The 12,244-nt window shown below is 40.9% G+C and overlaps 1 protein-coding gene across 1 annotated transcript; it reads right to left on the bottom strand.

The window, feature by feature from the left end:
* Nucleotides 1-722: 722 nt before the first annotated feature.
* Nucleotides 723-1,954, bottom strand: LOC132211957 (uncharacterized protein C14orf119-like). The gene has a single exon (XM_059656810.1). It carries the CDS (start codon nt 1,911-1,913, stop codon nt 1,452-1,454), a length of 462 nt encoding a protein of 153 aa, XP_059512793.1. The 5' UTR covers nt 1,914-1,954; the 3' UTR covers nt 723-1,451.
* Nucleotides 1,955-12,244: the final 10,290 nt, after the last annotated feature.

The raw sequence follows: 12,244 nt of genomic DNA, 5'->3' as shown, positions 1-12,244 counted from the left end.
AATATTTTACTGTTTTTTTTTTTTACTAATTTGACTTTAAAAAATTTTATATTTCACATATAAGTGATATCATGAAGTATTTGACTTTGTCTGATCTAAACTACTTGAGCATAATATGCTCAAAGTTCATGCATGTTGTCATAAATGACAGGATATCCTTCTTTTCATGGCTGAGTAATATTCCACTGTGTATGTAGTACATCTTTTAAATATATATTTTATTGATTTTTTACAGAGAGGAAGGGAGAGGGATAGAGAGTTAGAAACATCCATGAGAGAGAAACATTGATGAGCTGCCTCTTGCACACCTCCTACTGGGGATGTGCTTGCAACCAAGGTACATGCCCTTGGCCGGAATCGAACCCGGGACCTTTCAGTCTGCAGGCTGATGCTCTATCCACTGAGCCAAACCGGTTAGGGCTGTAGTGCATCTTTTAAATCTATTTGTCTGTTGATGGGCATTTAGGTTGTTGTTTCCATATCTAGGCTATTTTAATAATGCTGCAGTAAACATGGTGGTGCATGTATCTCTTTGAAATACTGTTTTCATTTCCTTTGGAAATATGCCTATTAGTGGAATTGCTGGATTGTTTGGTAGATCTATTTTTAATTTTTTTGAGGAATCTCCATATTGTTTTCCATAGTGGTTGGACCAATTTACATCCCCACCAATGTGTTCTCACCAGCAGCTGTTGTCTCCTGTCTTCTTTTTTTTTTTTCCCCCAAAGATTCATTCTTTATTTTGATACAAAAAAATAAACCCTTCAACCTCTAAAGAATGTCACTTTTTTTTTCATATTGTTATAGAGCAAACTTACAGAATATCTTCTAACAGCTCCAAGGATATCACATATGCTTTTGGAAAAAGTCATTACTATTTGGATTCAAACACACATCAGTGTGGAGGAAGGAATAATTATCTCCCTCTTCTGATTTTTCCATAATTTTTTCTAAATCATCACAGGAAAAGCTAGTGGTTAGGATGTCACATAATTATGCCTGAATCTGCTAAGGGAGGTGAAACCAGACATCTGAATCCAGCTAAATATAAAAACGTGACCTTTTATTGCTCTTCTCTCCTGCTTCTGGAGTAGGAAGGTTCTACTTTATATCCCCATGGGCCAGCAGTAGGCTTGAGTTATGTGTAGGTGCCTTTTGGTTATAGTTGCAAAAGAAGCCATTAAATTCTTGAGAGTTTGACATCTCCTGGAAAGAAGTAAGCTAGAGGCAGACTGCTACTCTGGATTTGCTTAGATGGAACACATTTACACTAGAAGTCCAGCGGATGTGGCGTAAACATTGAAATAACCAGGCCTGTACTAGTCAGCAAGCTCAGTCAGTGAATCAGGATACCATCCCCAGACCTTTAAGTGGCACATCTGAAGTTCTCACTGTAGAGTTGTGGCTTTGGCTCCATCAACTATGGTTGTCTTCTCTGACTTTAATGCCTATCAGTCTTTACCAGCTGTAGCAGCCACTGCTTGGTAAAACTTTGCCACGAAGTCTGGCTCACTGACCTCCAGCTGCCTGACAAATTCATTGCGCTCCTCCTCAGCCCAACCTTGAAACCACTGATCCCAAAGACGTAGTTGGCACTCAAAGATACAAGGTGGTCGGTTGGCTCCAGACACACTAAGCTGCTCCAGACCTTCTAGCAATGGCTGTAATTTTCCTGGCACTGCTTTAGTTACCAGGTCTTGTAGGAAACGTTCACGCTGGGGACCCGACCAACTGGCAAACCAGTGAAGAATACACTTCATTTCCTGGGAAGTGATGTAAGACATTGGGGGAAGGGAAGAGTTAATGGAATTGCCTGGCACTGAGGGTAAGAGAGAAGAGAAGGATAGCTGCATCGAAGATGATGATTCCAGTGGCATCCTCCCCTTTCCTCTCACAGGGCACCAAGAGACCATCAGAGTACTTAGGCTCCAACTATCGCCACCGCTTCCATGTTTCCTGAGTCTCCTGTCTTCTTGATGCTAGCCATATATGTCTTTGCCACACACCACAGCATATTCCTTAAAAGATGTCTAGTGATAATATGAAAGAGATACAAAAGTAAAACCTAGTTAGTCATCAAAAACAAAACAAAATTCCATCTCAATATCTTACAAATTTGGGAAAAAAGAAAATAAACTAGAGCTTCTATGAGAAATGAGTGATTCCAGGCCTGGAACAGTGAAGGTACAAGATAAACTTGGAACATGTTATTCTGTCTGAAAGTGAAGAAGTCTTCATAAAAAAATAGATAAATTAAAACAGCAAAAAAAAAAAAAAAAAAAGAAAAGAAAATTCTTAAGGTAGACTGACAACTGATAAACACGGGGGAGTGCTATAGTTGGAAAAATTACTTTTTTGCCCTCATCATAGCAAAGATTGGTTTAGGATTGAATCATCAATGGATGCTAAAGCTAGGGTATAAATTCTGAATGCGTAGCAGGATATTTGCATGATCTGATAATGTCTTTCTATAGATTATGTATTAGGTGCACAGAGGAATGCAGGAAATATACGGTGGAGAAACTGGATAACACCTTGATCTAGTAATAAAAATGATCACAAGTGATGGACTTTTGAGTGTCTCTAGATATACTTTGAGGATATAACATTATGTTAGTATTTTGGCTGAACATATGTAGCCAAGTTTAATAAACAAACATTAGCTAAACCCAAACTGAGGACTTTTCTATATTATAGCTGACTTCTGCTGAAAGACTGAGGAACTGTTTCAGATTTAAAGAGATTAAAAGGACATGACATATAAAATTCAATACATGATCCTTGACTATATCCTGTAAGAAGTGTTATAAAAGGCATTATTGGTACAATTGGCAAAACTGAATTATGGACGGTAGATAAGATAAAACTATTGTATCTGTAATAAATTTTCTGAATTGGGTAACTGTTGCAGCATTGTAAAAGAATATCCTTGTTCTTAAGAAATATACACTGAAGTATCAAGGGGAAAAGGTATTATCAAACGGTCCAGAGAGAAATAAATAATAAAATGTATATAGCTAGAAGAATGAGAAAGCAAATGTGGCAATGTGGTAAAAATTAGTGAATCTGAGTAAAGGGAACATGGAAGTTCTCTGTACATTCTTTTTACATCTTTTCATTTAGTATGAAATTATTTCAGAATTGAAAGAAATTGGGGGAAAATTAAGTATGGTCATTTGTCAAAAATTTGACACATTCTGGAAATCAACATTTGCCCCATGCCATCTCTGTTTTCCCACAAGAATGGGTTAATGGCACCTCTGAAGGGCATATTTGTTCTCAATATGAACTCAATAGAAGCAGAGACTCCGGAAGGTCTTGGTTTAACTGCCTTCTCTTGCTTATAAGTTTAGTAACATTATTATAAGGAAAGGAGCCATATGTTGCTGAGAGTTTTTATCTTTTTTCTTTACTCAAAGTGGTATATGCTAAGCCTAACAGTTTCAACCTTGCCAAGTGTCTCTCACATCTCTATTTTTCAACTTGATATACTTATAATAATAATCTATAAGAAATAACCCCTCAGTGATACTCTGTACCTGATGGGACTTGCACACCTATTCTTTGGTTTAATCTCCACTGTCTCCAAAATTCTGTATGGAGATCAGAGCTGCTTATGGGATGTGGTTTGAGTGGCACCAAGGAAGTAGCCCTTGATTATTTATTTCTAATACTTTGCTTATCAGAAGTGGACAGAAATTTTGCAAGTTGAGTTGTATTTTTCTTTTTTTCTTTAAAATACATTTAAAAATTGTGCTAAAATACACATTCCATAACCTAACATTTAGCTCTTTAACCATTTGCAATTGTATAGTTCAGTGGCATTAAGTACATTCACACTGTTGTGCTCCCATCACCACCATCCACCCATAGAACTGTTTTCATCTTGTAAAACTTAAACTGTGCCCATTAAACAATAACTTCCTACTTCCCTCCCCCTCAGGCCCTGGCAACTACCATTCTGTTTTCTGTTTCTATGAATTTGATTACTCTAACACATATAAGTGGACTCATTCTGTATTTGTCCTTTTGTGACTGACTTATTTCACTGAGCATGTCTGCAGGGTTCATCCATATTGTAGCATGTATCAGACATTCTTTCCTTTTCATAGCTGAACAGATTCCATTGTGTTTATGCGCCTCACTTTGTTTATTCATTCCTATCAATGGGCACTTGCATTGCATCCAATTTGGCTACTGTGAATAATGTTGGTATGCACGCTGGTGTACACATATCTGTTCTCCTTGTTTGCAATCCATTTGGATATATACACAGAAGTGGGATTGCTGGGTTAAATAGTAATTCTATTTTTAAGGTTTTGAGGAACTGCTGTACTGTTTTCTGTAGCAGCCGCACTATTTTACATCCCCACCAACATTACACAAGGGCTCCAGTTTCACTCTGTAACACTTGTTATTTTGTTTTCTTTTTTTGCTAGCAGTCATCCTAATGAGTGTGAGGTAGTATCTCATTGTTGATTTGAGTAACATTTCTCTTAAATGTAAGCTCCCCTGAGAAGGAAAAATAGAAATATTATCAGATATTAATATTCTAAATTAGTTTGAAAGATTTTCTTCTTTTCTCAGAATGATAGCTCTGTAGAATGAGGCAGTTAACAGGTGTGTCTGGAAGGAAAATACTTGTATGTAGTAAAAAGAGCCCTGAGTTTAGAGGCAGAACATCACTGTCTGTAATGTCTCTATTATGTTACTGTGATGCCTTTGATAAGTCAGTGTAATCCACAGCAGCCACAATTTCTTTATCTGAAAAAATGTGCACAATGCTCTGTAGCAGTGGTTCTCAAACTTTAGCACACATCTGAATCTCCTGAGAGCTTGTTAAAGTGCAGAGCTTTGCACCCACTGTCAGAGTTTCTGATTCAGTGGATCTTAGGTGTGTCCTTAAAACTTTGCATTTCCGAAGGTGATGCTGATGTTGCTAGATCAGGGACAACACTTTGAAACCCACTGCTCTAAAGAATTGTTTTGGGAGTGGTGTAATATGAATAAGACAATTCTATCGTACAATTGTTAAGCACTGTGAAATGCCAGAGGTTTATTTAATCATGTGAGGATAGAAAGGTCTCCTAAGATAGGCAGCAGAATCTAATAGAGTGGCACTTTTCACAATTGTACTAAAATCTCTGAGACTTGAGCATTCTGAAAAGTGGGCCAGTGAGGTGAGGATATCAAGAAGAAAGAGATGAACTTTGGGAGTGAAGCTGGAAGGTATAGAAAACCCATTTTACCTAAGACAAATGTTTGCCCAGGACCAGCTAACTTCTTTTTGGAGTTTTTTTTTTTTTATTGGTAAAGAATTCTTTTTGGCTACAAGGGAGAGAAAACTCAATAAATGTGTATAATACCTATGTAAGTATAATACAGCTTGAGTGGGGAATAAGTATAATTACATAGGTATTATAACAGGCTGGTGGCCTCAGGCATTACTTAACATAGGTATTATACCAAGAATAGTGTCTCTTTTTCCTTTTGTATCTCTGAATCCTACCACTTTACCCCTAAGTTTCTGTAGCCTCTCATGCTGAGGTCTCTCCTAGAATATGGCATGTTTTCCAAATATCCCAGACAAAATCCTAGCCTTTTCTACCTCCAGTTGCCCCTGGGAACCATGTGGTGATGAAGCTAATCAGATGGACTGATTCATGGGGAAAACACATGAAGAGGTTAAACCTGCAGTGAACTTTGGCTGTCACTGAATGGAAAAGTTTTTCCAGTCTGTGTTCTCAACCAGAGGTTAATGATTTTCTTAGCCTCCTAATCCATCTACCATGATGTGGAGGCACTAATGAAGTCCAGCTTATATGTTCTTGAGACTCTCCTTGCAATTGTGCTTTGTAAACATGAAATATATTTATTTGTGGTTTTTCTTTCTCATTTTTTTCCTTTTGAGCTTGAGTGGGGAGTAAGTAGAGAAAGAACCATGTCTCACCAGGAAGGTAAAAGTTAAAAGTATGTTTGAGGAAGTGAATATTAAGGGAGATTTGAAAAAAGGAAGGCTAGTAGCTGGGCCAATAGGCTGGTGGCAGGCAGGTGGCCTCAGGCATAGCCATCAAGGGGGAGACAGAGGAAGGAAGGGAGAGCAAGAAGGAAATACAGATAGTAGTTAGTGAACTAGCCCAGGCAGGTGAGATGGGAGGAGGAGGAAATGTGCGCTGACACTGATAGTTGTTGCTGAAGGTGGAGTTGAAAGGTGTGCAGAGCAGGCAGGAGAAGGAAGCCAGCTCTAGGTGCAGCAGGGCAGACAGGCAAATGGAAAGACAGGGCGGTAGACTGACTTGGGTTGGGGAAGGTACCTAATGCCTGATAGAGCAGTGGTTCTCAACCTTCCTATTGCCGCGACCCTTTAATACAGTTCCTCATGTTGTGGTGACCCCCAATTTCATTGTTACAAATTGAACAGAATTAAAGCATAGTGATTAATCACAAAAACAACATGTAATTATATATGTGTTTTCCGATGGTCTTAGGCAACCCCTGTGAAAGGGTTGTTCGACCCCCAAAGGGGTCGCGACCCACAGGTTGAGAACCGCTGCTGGTAGAGCGTTGATGTTTCTGATAAGTAGGAGTCTGGGGAGAAGTGAGCCACCATAGATCAGTTTAGTCCATTTGAATCCAATTTAGCAAACATTTAACGGGTGTAATATGTAGAATAATCCCATCCCTTCCCCCCATTTTTTTTTTCACCTTTCCTAGTCCCTAGAACCTGTGAATGTGCTACTTTATACTTTGCTGATGTTGTTAAATTAATAATCTTGAGATGAGGAGAATATTATGGATTATCCAGGTGAGCCCAATGTAATCACAGTCCCTGATGAGTAAAAGGGGCGAGGGCTGAGGGCGAGAGCGAGAGGAGGATTTGAAGACACTGCTAGCTTTGAAATTGGAGAAAGGGCCACAAGCCAAGGAATGCACATGGCCACTGGAAGCTCTGAAGGAAAGGGAATGGATTCTCCCTCCAGAACTGTAAGGCAATAACTTTTTTCCCCATAAAGGCACTAAGCTTGTGGTAATTTATTACCACACTTTGCTTTGCTCACCGCTGCCCAGGTGATGCCAGTGTTGGTATGAGGACCACACCTTGTTTACCAAGGGTCTAGGCCAGTGGTCGGCAAACTCATTAGTCAACAGAGCCAAATATCAACAGTACAACGACTGAAATTTCTTTTGAGAGCCAAATTTTTTAAACTTAAACTGTATAGGTAGGTACATTGTTATTAACTTAATTAGGGTACTCCTAAGCTGGCCTTTGCTAAAAATGTCCTCAATCTGATTGAGGTAGTTCACTGAGGTCGACCCCTTCCAACTCTCCCATCCTCACTCGTCTTGTATACTTGTTTCAGATAGACGAGTGTGGATGGGAGAGTTGGAAGGGGTTGACCTCAGCGGCCGTACCTCAAAACAATGTACCTCCCCTGCGCCGCATATCTCGCAGCCCCCCTGCGCCGCATCTCCCGTCGCCTGACCGACACCCCCCACTTCTTCTCACACCATTTCTTCGAAATAGACTTGCCCAGGCCGAAAACCGACTTCTGCGCATGGGCCATGAAGTTTCAATTGCACTGTGTATGCGCGCCCGCACGTGGTACTTTGTGGAAGAGCCACACTCAAAGGGCCAAAGAGCCGCATGTGGCTTGCGAGCCGCAGTTTGCCGACCACGGGTCTAACCTATAAGTCAGTTTTTGAGTCTGGGCATCCAAGATGAGCAAAGCTTTTAGGTTGTTATGATGGTGAAATGATTCTGGTTTTAGGCATAGAAAATGGCTGGAATGATCATCTGATTTAAAGATTAAAGATCTGAAACTTACTAGCAGGTTGGGACTCTGAGCTTTTTAAAAGGATTGTTATGATAATCAAACAAGGCGATATATATGAAAGCAGTAAGTAATTTATAAAGCACAGTGTACAAATGTGAGTCATCTCTTCAAAGGTCAGATGAAAGATTTGGCAAGAAAGTACAAGTCTCATTCTGGATCATGCCTTTCTAGCTCAACTGAAGTAAAGGAAGAAATATTTGGATGAAAACAAATGCCAACATTTATCCGACTCATTTTTCTTTTATTTCCTGTAAGTTCTTTGTTCTGCTCTGATTATAATACACATATGGAATAGAATACTTGGAAAACAAAACAAACAAAAAGCTTACGGAAAATAAAGAATTGTCATCTGTAACCCTGTAATTCAAAGAAAACCAGGAACTAGAGAATTTCCAGGAATTTGGGTTGATTTGATGCTCTTTAAGAGTCATTGCAGATTTTTATCTTTTGAGTATTATAGAAAAGCATAACAGGTTGCTTTGGTGTCGCGCACTATGACTGCTACTCTGTAATTACAGTGACCACAGCACTTCTAGTCACACCAGGGGACACTTTACCATAAAGCAGTAGTTCTCAACTGGGGCGATTTTGCCATCCAGGGACATTTTACAGTGTCTGGAGACATTTTGTTGTTGTCACTGAGGGGTGGGAGCTACTGGCACCTGGTGTAGATTTGCCAGGGATGCTGTTCAATATCCCACAATGCATAGTTCAGCACCCACAACAATAATTATCTGGCCCAAAATGTCAGTAGTGCTAAGGTTGAGAAACCCTGATGTAGAGTAGTGGGTTCCACATTTTAGTGACCATCAGAATCCCCTAGAAGGCTTGTTACATCAAAGATTGCCCCCACCCCCACCCCCACCAAATTCCTAATTTTGGAAGGAGGCCGAGAATTTGCATTTCTATCACATTCTCAGGTGATGCTGATGTTGCTGGCCTGGGAGCAGCTCTTTGAGAACAATTGCCATAGGGATTAATAGCTACACAACTGTAATTGGTCTCATATAAAGTGTCAGCTCCATAATTTGTGCCCTCTCTCATATTTAATTAGGCTTTCCCTTTTTTTCTGGTATGCTGCAAACATCTCTTAGGCACAGGCCAGGTCTCCTCTTTTCTTTGGCATGTCCTGGGGTATGAGGAACAGGCCTCTCATTACTGTGGACCAGACGGTTTCATTTGGCTACGTGGACTTGGCACCATATAAGACCTGGCACCAAGGACATGTGAGTGAGGTGTTGGCTTGGGAGAGATTGATGGAGAGAGGGAAGCGATGGGGCAAGTGAATGTGGGAAGAAAAGAAACAACAATTTTTGTTGTGTTTAAGACCCCCCCTCCCCCTTCCCCCACAGTGTCCTAAAAACTCAACATGCCTGTGCATAGCTTTGCAATCTCTCTACATAAAAGCCTAAGTGCCAGGCTGACCAGCCGACTGGCCGGCTGGTAGCTATGACGCACAATGACCACCAGGGGGCAGACACTCAATACACAGGCATGGAAACATGTAACAGACTGATGAATCTCAGAGGGAAGCGGGGGAGGGAGGGTGGGAAGAGATTAACCAAAGTTCTTATATGCATATTAGAGGCCCAGTGCACTGGTGGGGTCCTTCGGCCTGGCCTGCGGGGATTGGGCCAGATTGGCTCTCCTATATCCTCTGAGGTGTCCCGGATTGCGAGAGGGTGCAGGCCAGGCCAAGGGACCCCACCGGTGCACAAATCTGTGCACTGGGCCTCTAGTTTCTTCTAAAACACAGTCTTTTAGTCTGAAATGTCAGACTCCCCACCTAACATACTGTCTTATTAATGATGGAATCAGGTTTACTTTTCACTGTAATCAAACCAGTAGGCCCAAAGAGGGCAGATTTATCTCCTGTGTCCCTGAGTTCATCATCTTTTCTCCAAGGATTCTTTTTCTGACCTTGTTCCCTATTGTCCTTGGGCCATTCAACATGAGGGCAGGGCTCATCCACCTCTGACACACGTCATATTGAGTTGGACAAGGGTGGCCAGTGGATTCAGCATGAGGAAAACAGAGGAAAGGTTGGGAATGGAAGTCAGGGGCCAGATCCAGGCATGGGTTGGACCAGGAAGTACCTGGACCCTTTGGTACTGAACCAAGGAACATATTGACCCTTGTGCTGAAAATGAGAAACCAGGTAAAAGGTTGGGAAAACACTGGGTCTGAGGAGTCTAAGAATGTGAGAGCTCATAACTGAAGTGAGGCCTATCTTGGAAGCCTCTGATGATTTCTGCTGGGCCAGCAAGTAAACAGACGTCAGTCTTAACGGGCTAACCTGGTTAACCTGGCTGATGGGGCCGAATGCTTCAGGGCGTGAGAACAGTTAATAGTTTTTTTAGGTGGAGGATGAAGAAGGGTGCACAGGGTGTTTCAATTTCTTATAAAATATTCCTTTCCTTATGCTGTGAACACAGCATTTATTTTGTTATTTTAAAAAATATCACTTATTGATTGATTTTAGAGAGAGAGAGGGAGAGAAACATTGGTTCCCTGTTCCACTTATTTATGCACTCATTGGTCTCTTCTTGTATGTGCCCTGACCGGGATTGAACTCACAAACTTGGCATACTGGGACGATGTTCTAACCAACTGAGCTACCCAGCCAGAGCCAAACATCATTTATTGTATGAAAAAATGGAAAATAACTTATACTCTGAACAATAAGAGCTTACTTACATAAACTATGTAAAATCCATAATGTAGCCATCAAATTGTTTCCTTAAAATATTTAATGAAATAGAACTGTCTCAATATATATATATACACATATATATACACACACATATATATACACATATATATTGCAGTTTGCAGCTTATTTTATTATTTTTGATGTATATTTTTATTGATAGTATTAACAGATATCTCCTGTTTATCCCTCCTTATCTTACTGTTATTTTAATACTTATAATAATTTATACTTATTTAACAATTAAAGAAGGTTAACAGATGACATTAATTAAGCATCTACAGTTCTTCTTGCTAGTACGGCAATGTAATCTTCTCCCCCTCTCAGAGCTAAGGAAATGGAAGTTAAGTTATTTGTCCACGTAAGTGTAGAGCTGGAATTTGTACTCAGTTCCCTCTGTGAAGGTCTATGGGCCTTTCACCAAAGTGTGAGGCAATTTGGGTAACACGTGGCTTCCCAGGTTTCCTCCTGATCATTCTGGAGTGCTCTCTCCATGCAGGGGACACCTGTCTCCCAATAGTGGGTTCCTACAACTGTAGCATTTGAGTCTGCTAAAATTTAGCCATCTCCTTAGGAAAGTTTTTATTGGTTTCCCTTTAAATATGAAAAAATTTTCAAACCATAAAGATATTAATTCACTTCCACCTTACCCTGCAGATTTTGGGGAGGGAGAGTGAACTTTTGAGACACTGAAGATTAAGTTTGTAGTAGGACATGTCACCCTTGTATTCCACATGACCATCCTTGAGGGAAACAAGGGGCAGTGCTCATGGAAGACCTCCCAATGCAAAACTGCATCGGGCCACGGAGAAGCTCCCCCTTCAGCTGTGTGAGTGAGAGTCACACCAGAGGTTCCTATAAAACATGCTGCATCACTCAAGAACGCTCCGCCCTCGTTCACATGAGTAGTCTGAGTGGTGCTGTAAAACCGAATTTATCACCCTGAGTCATGGAGAAGGAGAGTTCTGGGCAGAGCTAGAGCCAGGAATAGAACCTGAGAGGCAGAAGGTGGAGACCAGGGTTGAGGGGTCACAAGGGTATAGGAATCATGGATTACTACTCACATCAGGATGCCCTGGAGGATCGCAGCATCTTAAAATACCAGGAACAAAATGGACAGCCCAGTCTGGCAGTTCTTACAGGACAAATTCTGATAGAAACCAGGGATGAATCTAGAAAAGTGGTTCTCAATCTTCTGGCCCTTTATTTTATTTTTTAAAAATATATATTTCATTGATTTTTTCAGAGAGGAAGGAAGAGGGCTAGAGACCCAGAAACATCGATGAGAGAGAAACATCGATCAGCTGCCTCCTGCACGCCCCCCACTGGGGATGTGCCCACAACCAAGGTACATGCCCTTGACCGGATTCAAACCTGGGACCCTTGAGTCCACAGGCCCACGCTCTATCCACTGAGCCAAATCGGTTCTAGCCCTTCTGGGCCTTTAAATACAGTTCCTCATGTTGTGACCCAACCATAAAATTATTTTTGTTGCTACTTCATAACTGTAATGTTGCTGCTGTTATGAATCGTCATGTAAATATCTGATATGCAGGATGGTCTTAGGCAACCCCTGTGAAAGGGTTGTTTGACCGCCAAAGGGGTCGCGACCCACAGGTTGAGAACCGCCGGTCTAGAGCCAAACCAGAGATGTATGTGTTTATTTATTTTGACAGTACTTTCTTCTACACCCCAAAGT

The sequence above is a fragment of the Myotis daubentonii genome, chromosome 11 (assembly GCF_963259705.1).
Source record: "Myotis daubentonii chromosome 11, mMyoDau2.1, whole genome shotgun sequence".
NCBI classification, from domain to species: Eukaryota; Metazoa; Chordata; class Mammalia; order Chiroptera; family Vespertilionidae; genus Myotis; species Myotis daubentonii.
This window is presented reverse-complemented; position numbering and strand designations above follow the sequence as displayed.

What these genes read in the sequence shown, in the direction of transcription:
- LOC132211957 (XM_059656810.1), bottom strand. Translation starts at nt 1,913, where the DNA reads ATGGTCTCTTGGTGCCCTGTGAGAGGAAAGGGGAGGATGCCACTGGAA.